This window comes from Anser brachyrhynchus (assembly GCF_964034855.1).
Source record: "Anser brachyrhynchus genome assembly, chromosome: 5".
Lineage (NCBI taxonomy): Eukaryota > Metazoa > Chordata > Aves > Anseriformes > Anatidae > Anser > Anser brachyrhynchus.
The window spans coordinates 48,978,683-48,998,019 of record NC_137699.1 but is presented as its reverse complement, the minus strand read 5'-3'; the positions used below and the strand labels follow the sequence as shown (position 1 = coordinate 48,998,019).

Genomic DNA, 19,337 nt, shown 5'->3' with positions numbered 1-19,337 from the left:
CCTTTCATCAATCATTTTACAGTGATTCATAAATATCTCAGTTTTCTGAAAGTGGCAAAGTGATTTTCATGGTATTGAAATTGTTTACCAACAGGTTTTCTTTTTGAAACATTTACTTAGATGGACTGAAAGAAAGCTAGGCTTCAAGGTATGTAAAGTATGGTATTTACATAGTTTAATTCTTAATAACGTGTGTTATAGAAGAATATAATCCAGATCACTTGTGCTGAAAGAAAGAAAAACATTTTTTTCTCAAACATTACGTACATTATTACAGGATGTCTTAAGGAATAGATAAAACTGTTCAAAATCTCTCTGCCAGACCTATGCTTTCATAAATGTTTTTTTAGAAATGTCTGTGTAATTGGAACTCTCAACCTCTGTGGTGCATGTAACAGGCTTACTTGCACAGAATGGCTGGCAAGACTCGAGCCAACGCTTCGTTAATAAAGCACTCCTTCAGTCACAATTTGATTTAAAACCTTATTGCCAATTTCTGGCCCTGACTCACTGACTTCACAGATGAGTAATGCGATAAAAAAGAAAATCCTTCTCTACAGTAACTTTTATGGTTTGTGTTCTGCGACCAGTGGTCTTCCAGCGTTAGTCATCAGCGGCTGCACAAGTGGAGCACTGCTGTGATGAAAGCCGGTCTGACAGTTACTGCTTCTCTTGCGGTACTATCTCATGGTATATAGCAGTGCTGCAGGGAAAGGGCACGTCGTGCCACACGCAGATGACCTGGAATAACAGCTTCTGTTTTGATGCTTAATCAGATCTATGTATAAGTTGCAGCTGTTGTTTTCTCCTCTCCCACCTTTCCTCTGAAGGAAAGTATGTGTAATACGTGTTGCTGCGCTGTGACTATTGCTAGGTAGTGCATGGGTTAGTAGTTTCTTTTAACTTGTGCCACTGATGGGAACAAAATATCTGGGTGCTATAGACTACTTTGATTCTCATCTTCAAGTGTCAGGATAGTTTCTGAGTATGCACCAGCATGAATGTAAGGCTTTAATCTTGCTTGTGTCCTTCCTTTAGAGACAACAGTATATTTTTTCTAGTCATTGTCAGAAAGGAGAAACTTAGAGTGGAAGAGGAGGATGGGAGAGGGAAGAGGAGAGAGAGAGAGAGAGAGAGAGAGAGAGAGAGAGTTGCTAAGTTAAATTTTTCAGATTCAACTTAGAACCATAGAATGGTTTGGGTTGGAAGGGACCTTAAAGCTCATCCACTTCCAGCCCCCCTGCCATGCGCAGGGACACCTCCCACCAGAGCAGGCTGCCCAAAGCCCCATCCAGCCTGGCCTTGAACATCTCCAGGGATGGGGCATCCACAGCTTCTCTGGGCAAACTTTAGGTCCACTTGGTACTGGAGGGCTGCAGTAAGGTCTCCTTGGAGCCTTCTCTTCTCAAGACTGAACAATCCCAACTCTCTCAGCCTGTCTTCACAGGAGAGGTGTTCCAGGCCCTTGATCATCCTTGTGGCCCTCCTCTGGACTCACTCCAACAGGTCCATGTCCTTTGTGTGCTGGGGGCCCCAGAGCTGAGCGCAGGGCTCCAGGTGGGGTCTCACAAGAGCAGAGCAGAGGGGGACTATCACCATCCTCACCCTGCTGGCCACACTTCTTTCGATGCAGCCCAAGATATGGCTGGCTTTCTGCATAGTGAGCATACATTGCCAGCTCATGTTGAGCTTCTCATGCACCGATACCAATTCACATCCTCCTCTGCAGGGCTGCTCTCAATCCACTCATCACTCAGCCTGTGCTCATGTTTGCACCCAGGTGTAACACCTTGCACTTGGCCTTGTTGAACTTCACGAGTTTTGCATAGGCCTATCTGTCCTCTTCTCGTTCCCTTCCTTTTACGTTTCTCAGTGTGAGAAATTCTGCTGTGTGTGAAAGAGGAATAACCTTAAAAACTTTCTGTGGGGTGCTAGGTCTGTGTCTTTGTCTGCTTTGTTCTACTGTGGCCCGGCAGTGGGTGAGACCTGGAGTTTCTAGAGATGATCCTCCTCTGTCTGCAGCACTTCTTGCTGCCAGCTGTTGAGCAACCAGATTTTGGAGGGGATTATGGCTACACTCCACTACTGCATGTGCTGGTGCTGTTCTTTGGTTACAGGCAAGGTGATAGCTTTCTCCTTTAGTAATAGGGATGTTTTCAGCACTTTGTTTTAAGAATCCTCACGCCTCAGGGAATGCATTTTCACATGTAACAGTACAAGGTTTGTTTTCTTTTTCCTTAGTGTCTAACTCATTCTTCAGGATGTCTACTAATCCACTGCAACCTCTCAGACTAGTTGTTTCACATGCTTCCATGCCAATTTTGCAGTTTGTATAAACAAAACATCTCTTGCAGCTGGTGCGTATTCTTTGTGTGTGTGGTTTTTTTGTTTGTTTGTCTGTTTGTTTAACCTGTCTCTCCACAGAAAAAACCTTCTGTATTTAATTTAAAGAAATGCATGTTCCAGGAGTGTGGGCCAGGACTTTTGAGACCTACTAAAAGGAATGCACATGAGAGGGAAGGCATGTGTGATACTTCCTACTTTGGCATGTTTGAAATTCTATTGTTTGAAGAGCTGAAGAATGTCAGTGGTAGACCTTGCTCTTTTCATTGAAAGCATCCTTGAAGGTATTTCAGATCCCGAACCAAAGCACTGTTTTCAAAGTGTCATTTGGATGCCTTACTATGTTTGGCATTTGTGTTTCCTCAACATTCTCTGGAAGGAAAATTTGCTCAGTGAAGTGCTGAACTGAATAAAAGCAAAAGAGGAATCTTGCTTGTTAAATTAAATACTTTGATGGATACAGATCAGGGAGGAAGTCTCTGCTTAAATATCATCCTTTAATGCTTAAACAGTTTGACATATTATTATCCACTTTTAAGCCACCACTTAGCTTTGAAATATAATTAGCAAAATTCATCTTTGTTGTTCTTCTCCCAAGTAGGTCATTATTGTGCTGACCTCAAGAATTATTTTCAAGGGCTGCTCTCATTTTTTTCCTTGCCTTTTTAAAGTGTCAAGAGGCTCATAAACAGAAATTGTACACTCGGAACACACCAGAGTGTTCTGAATATTATTAATAAAATGCCTGTGCCGAAAGGGTTCCTCAGCGACCAATTTTTTGCAAGGCAAATAATTGTATCGTGTTCTTCAGAACAGTTTTGTAGGTTTGGAGCATGCCTCTGATCTCTGAGATCCTTTCATTAGATTAGCACGTTAGATTCCTTACACCGAAGTCTAACCTGAATTGCATTGCAATGTAAAAACAGCTGTCTTTTCTGCGCATACAGTTAACATGCTTTGATTTCCAGAGCGGTGGAACAGCTGGAGAAAGTGCAGTCCTGTGGAGTGGTATGCAAAAGCTGTCTTTGAGCAGTGTAATGTTGATCATAATATCTGACTTTATTTTTTGTTTATAATAATGCAAGGGCTATGCTAAGGTAATGTGGAATTCAGAATAAGACTGTAGCAAAGGGGTTTTCTTAGGAAATGTCACGTTGAGATTTGTTCTGTTTAGTACCTTGTTTAGTTTGCAGCTTGAAAGTGGAGCTATGCGAGCAAGCTGTTGGTGTTTTTCAATTGGACTAAGATTTCTCTTTGAAGGAAAAGCAGGAACATGCAGAAAATAAACCTTAACAATTTATTTTAGTATCTTGCTTCCCTTGGAAAATGTGCTTTATTGCAGTGATACCTGTCTGTATGATTTATGCATTTCAGTATATTGTATCACTGCTTGCAGAAGATCTGTTGATATTGATGGAAAACTATACCATGCTGGTGGCACCCTTAAGGTGTTAGTCATTATTACTTTGTAGGTAGTGGAGGAATTAGAAACCCGTGTGCAGTTGCAAAGCAGTGATCTTACTGCAATTGGAGATATGGTACATCGTGTGATTTGCTGGACTGGCAGAAGTGTAGAGACATTGCTTGGACATGAATGGGTTTGAAAGAGAAAAGCAAAGCTCAGCTGAGGCTGAAACTGGCAAGAGACACGAAGGGCAACTTATGGGTATAGTGGCAGCAAAAGGAAGAATGAGATGTTGCTGCTGTGTGGGGTTTGGAGACTAAGAGACAAAGGACAAAGATGATATCCTCAGTACCTCTTTGCTGCTGAATATACTATTGGGGCTCATACTCAGACCTCTTATGTTCCGCAGCAGTGTCAGGGTCTCGTGAAGCATTACGAAGTAACAGTGGAAGACTGCGTTAGGCGAAGTGGGCTTCCACAAAGCCATGGTGCCAGGACAGGTTGTGTCAGAGTGCTGAAGGAGCCGCCCAATGTCATTGCAAGAACAGTCTGTCATTTTTGAGATCCTAGTGATCAAGGGAGATTTCCAGTGACTACAAAAGGGCAAATATGGCTGTTTGTAAGAAGGTCAAGAAGGAGGATCCAGGGACTGTGGGTTGGTCAGTCTAACCCCAAGCCCTGGGAAGTTTAGGAAGTATATCCAGGAAACTGGTTGGAAGGATAGGAAAGTGACTAGGATAGACTGACATGGGTTTGTCGGGGGATATCTAACCTTTTGAGTAGAGGTGACTGACTATGGATAAAGGGAAGACCAGTGAGTATTGTTGGCTTTAACTTTAGCAAGACTTTAGCTGTGGTTCCCCATAGTGTTCTTGCAGCTACATTGAAAAGACAGGTGGACTAGGAGGTAAGTGGAAAACTGGCTGTGCTCAGAGGCTTGTGGTCAGAGGTGGGGTTTTTGTTTTTATAAATAAAGATAATACTACTAATAAAAGAAATCTGTGGACCATTAAAAGTGGGGTCTTGCAGGGGTGAATACTGCAGTCAATAATGTTTAGTATCGTTCTTGGCAACCTAGACATTGAGAACGCACCCTCAGTGATTTTGCGGGTGATAGAAAACTGGGGAGTGTAGGGCTACCATTTTGAGGGATATCAGCAGGCTAGAGTAACCATTTCATGATTCTGTAAAAACTCCTGTAGTTCAGCAAAGGCAAATACCATGGTCCTGTACTTGAGAAAGAATGACTGTTTGTTACAGGATAGCCTAGGGTCAGCTGTCTAAAAAGCAGCTTTGCAGAAAAGGATCTGGATGTCATGGTGGACAACTAAGGGAGTACGATTTGGCAGCAAACCCTTGTGGCAATGAAGGCCAACTGCACTCTGTACTGTATTAGCAAGAGTGTAGTTAGCAGTTTGAGGGAAATTAGTGTTCCCTATTGTTAGTCACTTGTGAGATAGCATCTAGAATACTGCATCTAGTTTGGGTTCCCCAGAATGAGAAAGATGTTGGTATAGTGGAGGGAGCCCTGTGGAGGGCCACCAAGATAAAGGGAACAGATCACATATCTTTGGAGAACCAGCTAGGAGCTGTATTTGCTAAAGCTTAAGAAGAGAAGGGTAAGAGGGGATCCTACTGCTGTCATCTCTCATCCCACCGTGACTGTGGAGGTGGCCTACACTCAGAAATGTACAGCACCAGAAGCAATGGCCAAAAAACTGCAACAAGGGAAATGTGGAATGGATAGCAAGGTAAAATTTTCCACAGTGAGTACAGTCAAATGTTGGAGCAGGTTGTCTGGAGGGGTTGTGTAATCCCAGTCCATGGAAATACTCAAAGCTAACTGGCTGTGGCGCTGAGTTGCCTGCGCTGCTGTGGAAGTGTGTTCCCCATCTCTCTTTCTTTCCCCACTTAGTACATTGAAATATCTTTTATTTTTCATTCTTGCTGATAAGACTTCAATGAAAGAATAAAAAAATTATTGTAAGTTGCATTAAATGTTCCTGGAAATATGCTGATAACATTGTGAATTTATGGGAACAAACCGTGTCCTTCTCTACTCTCATTTCCTCAGGGGATTTCAAAAAGAAACCTCCAGTGTTAGGGGTTTTGGTTGCCTGTGAAATTAAACATAGCAATTGTGCAAATTACAGATGAGAGTAGTGTGGTGCAGGACTATGATCTGGATGTGGTAAAGGGGATGTTTCTTGCTGTCCCTCTTGCTCTTCCCCAGAGAGCAGAGCGCATTAGTTGTTGAGGCAGGCCTGGGAGCACGGTTTGCCGCGACTCAGAGCTGGTGGGGGGGGGGGCATGGACATGGGGTTTCAAGGCCTGGGCCTGGTCCCTCCAGGTGCTTGTGCTAAGAGCAGTGAGCATTTCCTTCCCTGCTTTCTAATGTACTCTGACGGTAATGTTTGAATAAAACTCATTCTGTGGTAAAGGTTTTTTTTTTTTTCTTCCTTTTTTCTAAACACAGGAAAGACTTTACAAGCCATATTAGATCATAAATGTGCTTGGTCCTGACAGACCAAAAACTGAAGTCGTCTTTAATTTGCTTGTTCCCTGCTAACACAGCTAACAGTGGGTTTCTTGTGCTTTACCAAAACAATTATTATTTACTGTAGAACTTTTCTCATTCTAATTCTGTTCAGATACGTTAAATTTCCAGTGTGCAAGGAGATTAGTTAACCTTAAATGCTGTGTAATCTAAGCTGTATGTAAAATACTGTAGTGTACAAACTTAGTCTTCACATTCGTCAGAACGTAAATTTGACTTTTTTGTGTTGTTAAACTGTACACTTATGTACATCAGATGTTGGAAATGAAAACTTTTTCAGTCAGGCTTTGTAAATGGATCAAATTCTTGCTTAACGAACGTGGAAATTTTATGCTGGACTTGCTGATGCATGTCAAACTCCCATTTGCTTATATGTACAGCTAAATAGCTGTACATTTTGCTATATTAACATTGAATAGGTAAATAGAAGCTTTTGGTTGGCAGTTAGTGGGTAATAAAGTTTTATTGTTATACTGTAGGTATATTATTGAGCAGTAGTAATATTTTGGTTTGGACTGGGAATTGTATGCCTTTAATACATATTTGAAAGATGTTGAGTGTCACTGCTTTTTAGAATGTCTCCAAAGTAATGGTGCACTAGGGAAATACTTTATTTTTACTACTTTTATCTTTCAAGGGACCAACATTTTTGGCTAGCATACATCAAGGCTGTATCCAGACTGCATTGTTGTCACAAAGATAAATTAAACAGAGGATGCACAGTTTAAGCAAAACAAAACACACGAAGAGGCATAAAGGTGCTCCTAAAAGAGTAAAGTACAGGTAGAAGTGTGGCACCTGAAATTACTTGGTATCATCAGATCTAAAGATGAGGTGATCAGCAAAAGTATCTTTGGTGGGTAGAGGAATTAAATTTTTACTGCAAACTTGAGTGAGGAATCTGACAACCATGTTCTGAAATCCTGAAAACTAAGCTGGCTGGTAACCAGGCTGCATCTGTGACTTGTCTTCATCTGAAAACTGAGTTCTTTTCCTTCTGCAGTATTCTTTAAACAGTTAAACATGTGTGGATGCATTTGAGAACACAAGTGTGTTTTTATGCATTCAGAATGCTGCAGAGTCCATGAGGCTTTTGAATCAAACATTTCTTTTTAAGGCAGAAGGGAAGAAGATTGGTTTTAGGTTACTGCTCTAATTCATTACAGCCTAGAACATAACAGACTGAATTCTACAATGGTATGCATGTAAAAGATAAATTGAGAAGTAAAATGAAGTACCCGTATGACATGTTAAATCTGAGTAATTGGCTGTGTGTTTGTTTAGGTTATTTTGTTTTTAAAATTTAGATCTGAAAATTTTCAGTGGAGGCAGTGGTGCCTACACCAAAGTATTAGTGAAATAAAATGATTTTTAATATTTCATGTGTTTGTTTTTATTTACAGATGACATGGCAGAACTTCTCCTCGGAGAGTCCAAACTAGAACAATTTTTGAAGGAAAACGCTCTTAAACAGAACAGTAGTCCACGGGGCCCCAGGCCAAAGCTGACTGAGGTCAGGAAACATCTCACGGCAGCACTTGATAGAGGAAACCTAAAGGTAAGTCAGTCAGTCTGAAAAAGACTTAGAAAAGGTGAAATTGACAGGAGTGTGCTGCTAATTATGGAGAAAAAAGTAGAAAGTTCTTGTGTGTTGATTTATTATTATTCCCAGAACATCATCAGTGCTATGCTATTTCATATCTTTTTGTTTCTTCATGGACTTTTGTTTAGATAAATTTCTCAAATCTTCTTTCATCAGAAGAACAAGAAAATCGTCACCAACTTATGGAATGATTAAGTGAAGTCCTTGCAACCTCTTTTGTGAAAGTTTTACTTGCTGTATATAACTAAATCATTCTTTGGAGTGCATTAGATAGAAATGTTATAAAACCACAAAATATTTGACAAAGTTCTGTCATAGTCTCATGAGTATGCAGGAAAGACTTCTGAAGTTATGCATGGGGGCGAAAAGTAAGGTTTATCCTTGAGAGGAGTGTTTATGTCACAAACTTCTAATATTCTTCACCATTTTTTTCCTTCTTTGCTTAACTATTGTTGTAGCTACTAAATCACTTATTTTTCTATATTCATGGGTATCTCTTGTAAGATGAGAACCTTGCTTTACAGTCATCTCTAACTTCCATTTTTGTGTTTCCCGTGATTCATGAGAGGATTTCCTTCTCTTCCTTTTTTCCTTCATTCTTCCTTGAATCCTTTTTTTCAGGATGTTCCCTCTACCCTGTTGCTTTGAAATTGTGCAAATTAAATATATACGCTGTAGAATACATTCTTAAGATTTGACACGTTATTTTGAACTGTACTTGTGGTGTTAAGAAAAAAATCATTGGAGGGGTTGTAATGATAGGCTGTCTTTAAATAGTTTTGTTACCTGGCAAAGCTGTCTGCTGCTTGAGAGGTATTACTGGTGCATGTGTAAATAAACATACGAACATGAAAAATGACTGATGATGCTGTTCAGTAGCTTGCTGGAGAATGATTATGTGGCTTCACCCCCTACCCCCAAGCTTCGCAAATATAACATAAAGATAGAATTTTGATGATTAGTTGCTCTCTCACAAGAAATCTACTGTGGGCTTCCACAGGTCGTATATGCAGAAAACATGCCAAACAATTGTCAGGTTTGATAGATTTTTTTTTTTTTTTTCCCTGAGGAACGAAACCTTTCTTATTCCTCTTCCTTCTAGCCAGAATTCTTACAAGAAGCTAACCTGATTATGGCCAAGCTAAACTATGTGGAAGGTGATTACAAAGAAGCTCTGAATACATATGCCAGAGTAGGAGTTGATGACTTGCAGCTAGCTGCAGTGCCGCCATATAGGTTACGGATGATTGCTGAAGCATATTCTACTAAAGGTAAGGTTGCTCTTTCCAGTATAATAATGTTAGAAATAGTTTTGAAAAGTGAATCAACATTTTGTCCAAAGTGAAAGAAATTGTTGACAAACATATAATCAACACAGTGATAGAGTGCCACATTTGCAGATGAGTAAGAGGATGGATTATTTCCTTTAAAATAATTGACAAGGTTGGTTGACGAGGCTCTTACCTCTATTAAAATTTCCATTTTAACCCCGCTGTTACCCAGTCAAATTTTTATGTGTTTTTAAAAGTCCTTCAATATCTGAATGTCCTATAACTTTGGCAAGATACTAGAAGTATTGGCACTGCTCCTGAAAGTTGTGTTACAAAAGTAGTGCAGTTCTTCAGTTGCTGCGGACAAAACTGAAGAACCTTGATTCACAATGCTTTGTACTAAATGTTACAATGCATAGCCTAGGTTATGTTAAACTAGAGTAAACCTAAATTGCTACTTAATCGAGTAAAGTAATCATAATACATTAAAAGGACTTAAAGCTTTTTTTTTTTCTTTTGCAGTTTAATTTTTAGAAATCTTCTTCATTGAATATGTATCTTTTTTAAATTTCTGAAAGTGTTTTTCGAGTAATCCAGGATAGTGAAAATTGTAATGCTAGCCTGGTGTCTTAAGGTGGCAGTACCACCTCAGCTTAGAAAACTTGTTCATGGGCTGTGATCTGGGTTAATGTTTTGAGGAAAGTGGCAGTTTGTATGCCATAGGTTTATGAGAATTTCCTGTGTCTAACTATGTTTGCTTTGGTCCGCTGTGTTTAAATTTGGGTTTGACATACATATATACTGTTTGTTACCACAAGAGAAGAGTTAAAGTCAGCAAACACAATTTAGGAGAGACTTCAATAGCATTCACTGTTCAAAGATTGGTCCTAGTCTTTGAAGAGGGTAACTGTTTCCATTGAAAATGGAAAGGGAAGGGCATGGAGAGTTTTTATATGTGTCGTAAACTTGCCCAGGTCTCTCATACACCATCTGTGTGTGGGTTGTGAGTTTTTTTTGTTGTTGCCAGGGTTTTTTGTCAATAACCTTCCATTCAGCTTTCCCTTTCACCCATCTGTGAAGATGACTGTTGAATTGGTCACTTTCTTCCTATGAAAATGCAGTCTTGGACTTGATCAACTGTAAGTGCATAAATTTGCTTATCTCCAAGGAATCCCAATAAGTTAATTGAGTATTTTCCCAGAGCTCAACTATTCTGGCTCTATTTTATTTGGTCTCATAAGAATATAGAACAGTTGAAACATAAAGACACCAATTATGCAGAAAGGATCGGTATTATTCAGTTTACTTGATATCAAATTAATTGATTAGAAAATAGTAAATATGTGTCTTGCCTTAATTTCTTCTCTACCCTGGAATATTTTGTAGATTCAACTTTTAAAAAAAGAAAGGGAAAAAAGGCATGTCTGCAACCTAGATATGCTTTTAATTTGTTGCTTCTGATTTCAGGTTTTCTACTTAAACACTGAAATCTGTTGTAACACACCTTGATCAGACTTCACTGCTTTGGTCGATTCTACTGGGTGCTTACCTGGGTTAAGCAGGTGCTTACCTGCTTACCAGCTTACCTGGGCAAACTAGCTGACTACTGCTTTTTTCCTTCTGCTCTGCCTATGTCCAGAATTGCTTTATTTTGCCTTTTTTTTTTTTTTTTTGCTACCATGTTTTAAGTTTGAATGGGTGATTAATGAAAGTTAATATCCCTTCTTCCCAGGGTTGTAAGTTTGTCGTCTCCTGCCAGTTCTGGAATAAGGCTGAAGTCTCAGAGCAATCTTAAATTCAATATTCAAAGTTTAGAAACATTTAGAGTAACTGACAGCTAAATAGTGAACATTAATATGCAGTAGTACAGTTAACTCTCCCCTTCTTCCCCCTTCTCCTTCCCTTCCCTTTCCTCCTCTCCCTGGAATTTCTATTTTCCACTTTTAAGAGTGGACTATAAAACTTTCCAGTGTGAAGGGCTTCTTCAGAGGTGATTGGAGACTTGTAGTTACTACCAACTAAGTACAAGTTATTCTTAAATGGATTTTGTGCTTTGCTGTGACTTGTATTTCTGCTTGTGGTTTCAAGGATAACCTGAATATCTAAAGTTTTCTAAGTATTTAGCTTTTATTTCTTTGGCAGTCATGAACAGATCACCATGTTCCCAAGAAATGCCTGTGTGCATGCATCAGCCTGGCTGCACTGCTCAGCACGGCAACATGCAGAGAGGCTGTAAAAATACCCGTTTAAGTTTCCTAATTTCAATCCACTTTTGGGCAAACCCAGTTCCACTGGATTTGTAGTCAGCAGGATATTGGTATCCTGTTTTGTAGTGGTCAGGCACTAATGTGCTTGCCTGACAAAGCTGTAATGCAGAAAACTAATGGCAGTTTTTAATTGCTATATTTTTTTATTGTTACTTTTATTTTTTTTAATTGCTACAATTTTTTTCTCACTTAAGGTAGGACTGCCACAAATGCTTCCCTTTTTACTCCGAGCTTTTCATTCTATAATAGAGGTGAGGCATTGAGTAGGATGCTTGAATTGAAATGTTTATTCTTCTGCAATTGTTTCAAGGTACTTAAATGAGCATGTTATGCTGTAACCCTAGACAATTAAGTCTACTGTAAGCCCTCAGAAATGGCCTGCTTTGTGCTCTTACCCTTGCACAATATGGAAAGTATTTCTTTCTGTCCTTCACAGCAAAGGGAGATTCAGCATGTGTGTATGAATGAAATGAGGTGCAAAATGAGCCCAAGGTCAGGTTCAAGCTAAGTTTTGTTGGAGCTTTATCTACTAATGGCTAGTAAGAAGGAGAAGAGGAAAAGCAGTAGTGGCAATTGTGGGGAGAGGAAACTGAATTGGAACATTGGAGAGGAAGTGAGATCCTTAAACACTTGCTGAACTCTGGAGTGTGTGCATGTATCTGTGTGTGTGTTTATATATGTATGCATACAAATATATGGGGGCATACATAAACATAACATGTTTACATAAACATATGCATGTATATATATTTTTATTGCTAAAAAATAAGATGTGGCAGAGAAAAAAAAATCAGAGGAGGAAAATTCTTACTGACACTTTAATTTCTCCAGAATAAGCGTGTCTGAATGCATTATCCACCAAGTTGTTTGTTGTTTTTTGTTTGTTAGTTTTGTAAACCTCTATCTGAGAACTTTGAGATACAGAACTGCTGTGTCTCATAAAGACCAAAAAGCTAATGGACTGGTGTTGTTATGGTGAGGGAAAAAAGAAAGGGGGCTTTTTTTCCTGGCTTCTGGCAACAAATGCAACTGTCTGCTGTGATGTCTTACGCGTTGTCTTGGGTAGAAGATGATGGAAGAGTGGCCTGATGAAAAGTTACCTGCTGCTGTGTCCATTAAAACAGCATATAGTAGACTAGCTGAGTGAATACACGTGAGGCAAAACTTCAGGAACTTGATTATCATAGGTCAGGATTCAGCACTGCTCAGATACCTCTCACCCAGAGCTGGAGAGGAGGTAGCTACCACAAAGTTGTACTCCTGAATGGAGTACAGCTCTGGTATTTTTCTGCCTTTCTTCACCATTTCATCAAATTCACAAGTTAAAAATGAAAAAGTAGTGAAAGACATTCTTCTTCTGTGTGGTTAACTTTGTTGATAGGCATACTTTTCTGATCTTACACCCTTAAACTATCGTGACTTTTTTTTTAAGCTATTTTTGATGCTGTGCTTCTGAGCGATTCTGTTTCATTCTGTGTATATAGAAGGTGTTGTGTTGGAATAGCTGCAGTATTAAATTTCAGAAACACAATTTTGAACAAGACAGTAAGGGGGTAATTTTCAAATGGCTTGTAAATTGAAAAGAATTCCAAACCTCTGTTATAAGAGGTTAATTTTGTCTCTTCAGTATCATCTGTTTAAGTTCTTCACTAGATCAATTTAATTGCCAATGCTCAATTTTGAGACTGAGGAAAATCTTAACTTAGGAAGAATTGAAATAAGACAAGTTATGAATCCATAAAGAAGTAACTAAAGATTGTGTATGTCTGAGTCTTTCCTTTTTCAAGTTAGGCTTGTGTACCTAGCTCCAACTTTCCCTACCCCCTTCTCATCAAAGACAAACCTGAAAAAATTGTGTGGCACTGCTATCACATGGTAGTGTATATTTAGAATCCATTTTAATAATGACTGAAGCTAATATTCTCCTAAGGATATGCTCTCTGGGAACAGGACAATTAAGTTTGTGCTAGTTTTCAGCAGTATATGAATGAGGTAATATACTGGAAAGCACACACAGGCATTATTCAAATACCATGCGTGGCAGTATCTTCTGTGTTTCTAAGCAATTTTTGTTTGCTTATGGAAGCAGAGATGAGATACGCAGTGGGATATTGAGGTGTTAATTTGGGGAGGTGCAACTTCTCAGTGACACTCAAATTACAAGTATATATTTAACTGGGAAATAAGGTTATCAAAATCTAAGTTAACACAATTGTGATGCTGCGTAAGTCAAGATATGATTGAAAAATGGATGTGTAATACTTGGCATTACAAATCAGTGAATCTTTCCACATATGCTCAGAGATGAACATTGCAATTTATAAGTCCTTACAGTCTGCAATGCTGTAAACTTTTGATTTTAGTTAAGAAATTGTGTTCATATTTACTGTCTTGTCATAGATTAGTAGACTACCGCAGGTATCTGACAAGATAGCTGTGTTGCATTACAGTTACGTTCTTGTTAAGTACGTGAGAGATGTCATATGTAAGTTAGACTGCGACATTACAGGATTGTAACCCTATTGCTGCAGGCCATTCTGTGTCTCATATTGCCTGTTCAAATAACTCTGTTTATATTTAGATGATGTATGTTGAGAAAGGTGAGACGGCCTTTACTGCTGCTGACCCATATTCAAATTTAATGTCGCATTTACCAAGTTAAATGATTGGCTATTAATTAGTTCTATTTACAGAAACATGGAAATATTCATTAGGTTCAGTGAAAGTGTCAGCTGCATGTGAATTGCTACTTTGCAGTTAGCAAAAGATCCTGCACTTAACTTTAATCATACCCGATTGTAATGAGATCTTGTGCGTTGCTAGCCCGTGTCAGCAGACACCGAGCAGCTCTTCATGGAAGAATGCTAAATGAAAGCTGTTTTAAACATTATGCCAGAGATCTCTGGCCTCATTAGGTACTGGGTCAAGAACTCAACTTCCTTAAGTTCCCTCCTCCCATATTGCTGTGCAGGAGTTGCAGCCTGCCAGCAAACATTTTGCAGACCGTGGCTGGGAAGCCTGTGCCATAGCTACTTAAAACTTTTTTCAGATAAAGCTTGGTTTTCCCAAGTCTTTATCTCTCCTGCTTGAATAGGGGTTGAGGTGGAAAAGCCAAGGGTTTGTCCTGCTTCCTTCAGTGGAGCTTTTAGCTCTGGTGCTTGAGATCCAAACATTGAATGAAAATAATTTGGTTCTTCTATTCTGTGTCATTAAGAAAATACAAATATTTGAAAACTGTTACATTTAGAGGAGAAGTGTGGCCAGTCATTTCACAGCAGATGTTGTTACAGCTATGATATATTGTTTCAGATGACATTATAATAAATCCCCAAATATTGTTTTGGTTTTATTAACTGCTAAGTATTCACTTCAGAAAAGGTATGAGTGTTCCTGCCATTAGAAACTAGGGTAGATATATATGTGTATTTTTATTTTTAACTTTGAAGAACTTAGAGATGCTTTGAAGAACTAGCGTAACTGATATTAGAAAAAATAATAAGGAGGTACTATTGCAGTATGAGCATAGATGATGAAATATATTTCAGCTCTGGAAAGTGGTGCTTGTAATGCTCTGAGTTTTGACTAGAATGGATTTAATTCTCTGTAAGTACCCTGTATGTAGAAAAATGAGCTAGCCAGAGCAGCTCCCTTTAAATTCAAGTTTGCTGAGAAGAGGATATTGACCTTTCTGATGCCTGTTCTGAGGAGCTACTTGTGTATGAAAGTAGCCATAGGGGAGATTCTGCATCCTAACAGTTGTTGGAGATTTTTTTTTCCTGTGTCTTGGCATGAGAGGAATGGGAAATACAGCACACTTGAAAAAACACGGAGATGAAATATTTTTGTTTCCTTATATTGTCTAAAGAAATAGGCAATTCCTATTAAGACACTGTATCTGCAGTAAGAGGTACTTTAATATAAATATATTTTCCTACTGCCTATTCTTAGTCTTCCTCCTCTTATTAATTAATACTTTACAATTACCAGTAGGAAATTGGCAGGGAAAAAAGTTTATACATTGCTTTCTAAAAAAAAATAATTCTCTACACGCAAAGCACAATCTTGGACTGAGGACTTCTAGAAATAAGTCCTTTACCTGAGTGAAATTAGCAGTGCTCGTTCTAAGTTCAGCAATAAACCGTGGGAGTTCCTTGATGGCTGTAACTAGAGTTGTTTCAATTTTTTGTCAAAAGTTACTAGTAAGTGTGTGCTATAATCTATATAATTGCTTGTTCTAAATATGTAAGCTAAGTACGAAGCTTCTTTAAAAGCAGAGATGAAAGGTTGGTGCCTTTTGTTCATTTGTGTACAGCCTATGGAACACTTACCAGTATTGCTTTGCATATCCTACAGGGAAGAATAAAGGATGTATACTCAGACTTGGATTTTACATGTCGAAGGAAAACAGAAAGCAAACCCAGGAACCCTTTCTATTCATGCAACTTTTTCCCTCCTGCAAAAACATGTTTATTTACTTAAGTATAAAATAGTCTTTCACTTTTTGTTTGTTTGTTTTTGTCTGTCCTTTGACTTGACTACTGAAGACAGGAGATAAACCAGTTATTACTTGTGGTCTCTAAAACTGACAAGCACTTATACAGACAAGGTACTGATTGACATCTTCTAAGATCCTCAGTTATACAAAATGCCGTAAATGTGACAGATGCGACAGGCTTTTCTCAGGCTTGCGGTGTGTGTATGTATGTTTTTAATGGTTTCAGTAGTGATCTGGGTGGTAGGAGTACTTGCTAAAGATCTGAAATCTGATGTGGATTCCTTTTTGACCTCTGAGTAATTTTTGTTTTACTTTGTAAAATGGAATGGGGGTGTTAGTTGGTTTTCCAACAGAAAGTCTACTTTTTTAATGAATGAAAATGAAAAGTCAATGTAATCAAAATAAAAAAAACTGCTAAGAATAAGCAAATCTTATCCATGTGAACATCTTAAAAATTGTTAGTTTATTGCTCATTCTTATGAGGAACCCTCTTTTTTGGGTAGTAGTAATGTGCATATGTCATACTGCAGATAGTTTGCTCTTGTAATGTACTTGTTTAAAAAAAAAGGCTTGGCATAACTTTGATCACTGATTTGAGAGCATACAGACATGAAGATCACTTGGAATAAGTGATAAAACTATCTACTGTTTGCTTTCTGAATCTTATAAAAATTATAAATTAACCATGTTTTAAAGATTTAAAGAAAACCTTCGCAAGCTATCATGTAATTGAAATACCAGGCATACCTTGTTCAAATACTGTTTGTTGCTGTTCTACTCTTTTGACAAACAATTTTAGAGTTACTTTGCAAAACACATAAGCTTAACTAGAATGGACTCGTATTCATTTCACTGCTTCTCACTTTCTTTTCCCTCAGGAGTCATCTTGCTTGATATCTGGACTAGATATGTATGAGATAAGTGTCTTCCCAAAATAAAACTGACCCAGTTTGTTAGAAGCTTTTACTTGAAGGTGGTTTTGACTGGAAGGGCTTAAACTTAAAAGCCATAATATCGAAGTGAATTTGTGATACCAACTGGCGTGATATTCTTGAATACAAGCTAAAACAATATAAAGAATAAAGGCTAAATAAACCAATAGCTATGACTTGTACAACAAATGCAGTAATATTTCGTAGCAGTAACTCTGCTGAATTTCTCAAAAAATAGAGTTGAACATGCAACTCTTTCCTGAATATCTCAAAAAATTACAAATAATTAAAGAAGTTCATAACTTTTTGAGGCAGAAAAACAGATTTTTGCCTGGGAAGTGTGGAAATAAGCACATAGGGGAGATCTGACTCGTCCGAATGCATGTGAACATTGTCAGCAGATGATTTAGGGTGATATGTGTGTCTTTGAATTCATGTGTTTCTAAATTCTCTAAGTTACCACTTGCCTTTTTTTTTTTCCCAAGAGCCTAATATAACAATGCCTTATTTTAATTCATTTCTAATCATTCACAATATTCTTCCGAAGAAGTAGTATATTTCGTGGTTGTTATTGCTATATTGCTGTTTGTATCTATTTCAAATTAAAAATACTTTTACGTGTGTTAATAATTATTTCTACACTCCATCATCTGTTTTTAAGAAAAAGTTAAATGAGTAGCTCGGAATCTGAACGGACTTCTTATTTTAACATGTTACAGAAATCTTAATTTATTCAATGTTTTTCTTCTAGTCAATATGTTTTCATTTTTAATGTAGTATTGAATTGTAATTATTCCTTGTGTCAGCAAACCAAATAAAGCCTCTGAACCATCCTGGTAAGTGGTTGTTTCAGGATAGTTCTCCAAATTAACTTCTGGCTGTAAAGCATTACATGCTTAAAATAAATATACTTTGACAGGTTGTAATAAGCATACCAGGAAAAATACACTAAGCACAGTTGTATAATAAAGTTACTTTAAGAAATAGTATTATGTGCTTTGTCAAAGGACCCTGTCACAATTTTGTACTTTTTTTCTCCGTTACTTTAAAGTTTCTGATGGAGCACTGAGATTCTTTCATATCTTAAGGAAAATTCCCAGATAAAATGAGAGAAGGTCTTTATACTGAGTTTTTCAGATAAAAAAAAATAATACATAGTTGTGGCCATAATTATAAAAATATAAATAATAAATCCAAGTCAATTCCACAAATAACCGGCTGAGTAATATGTGTCATAAATGGAGGATTACTGTGGAGTGCTTGTTGTTTGTGTCATGGCAGAGAGAGGGTGGGGAGGAATGATCCACTTGCCAACTATCTGATGCTTTCAGTCATTTGGCATTTTTTTTATTACTGCTCGTTTATTGTGTTTTATGGTCACCTCTGAGTTTGAAGATGTTCATGTAGGACACTGCAAGCTTTTTATCCAACATCAACCATACATTTAGCTCTTATCAGAGGGTCAGTTCAAGCACCAGGAGATCTGAACTTTTTGTATAGTTAAATCTTTTGGATATATGACATAAAATTAGTAAAAACAAACAAACAAAAAAAACCAACCAAACAAACAAAAAACAACAAACCACCTCTTGGAATATTTGTTATATGATTGAAAAATTGAAAGAAAGCAGACCAGCATAGGTTGCTCTAGACTATTTCTACTTTTTAGAGAGATGTTAAGATGAAAACAGATTTAAGATTTAGACATGTCAGAGAAGTCCAGTGTCTGTTGTACTCAGGTTTGGCAGGTTTTCAAGAGAGTCTACTTGAATGTTAGCTAGGCTTTCGGAACATGTAGGTTTTTGAAAAGTATACTGATTTTTATGTTTGTTTTGCAGAATATTATGTGGAGATCTGTTGCATGTCAAAAGTAGAAGGGAATCTTTTACTAATACGCACAAGAAGGCACAAAAGTTTTAGTGATTTGTATTTAAAAAAAGATAAAAAAGTATCCTATATCAAATGCAGGATGTTTTTTGTTTTTTTCTGCTCGGTGCTGTTGAGCTCCAAGTAGAGCTTTGTATCCAGTTTTTCGCACGAGCCAAGATAGATAGAACCCATTGGAGAGCCTCCAGAGGAGATGAAAATGATCAAATGTCAAGGAAGCATAAAAAGAATGAAAATTGATATTCATTGTAGGAAACGTGTCTCTTTTTCTAGATTGAAATTAGAAAAGAGGTTTTGTAAAGAAAGGAATAATCTGTGAAGAAGACTAGGAATACTTAATCTAGGGAGGGAGATTTAGATGTTAGGAAAAAATATTAATCGTAGGAATAGTTGTGCTCTATAATAAATTGCATAAGAAGGCCAAGGATTTAAGAACATGTTGGAAGAGCATCTGTTGGTGTTGGTTGATTCCTTATTCAGATAGACAGATGAGTGTTCTCGAGGTCCTTTCCAGCTGTTTTCTTTAATTATTTTGAAAACAACTTTAATAGAAGTGGCTTGTATAGGAGATACCATT

At 37.8% G+C, this 19,337-nt stretch overlaps 1 protein-coding gene across 5 annotated transcripts in view; it reads left to right on the top strand.

The window, feature by feature from the left end:
• TTC7B (tetratricopeptide repeat domain 7B) overlaps nt 1-19,337 on the top strand; it is a 137,882-nt gene that overhangs the window by 12,409 nt on the left and 106,136 nt on the right. For 4 of the 5 annotated variants that reach the window (XR_013952381.1, XM_080596262.1, XM_080596259.1 and 1 more), the window contains 2 exons: nt 7,709-7,863; nt 9,011-9,179. Coding sequence is in view for 4 of the 5 variants with exons in the window: in XM_080596262.1 (XP_080452388.1) it covers nt 7,709-7,863; nt 9,011-9,179 (324 nt within the window). In the remaining variant the exon portion in view is untranslated. Of the gene's footprint in view, nt 1-7,708; nt 7,864-9,010; nt 9,180-19,337 lie in introns of those variants that run through there. The other variant, XM_080596261.1, reaches the window with a different exon arrangement.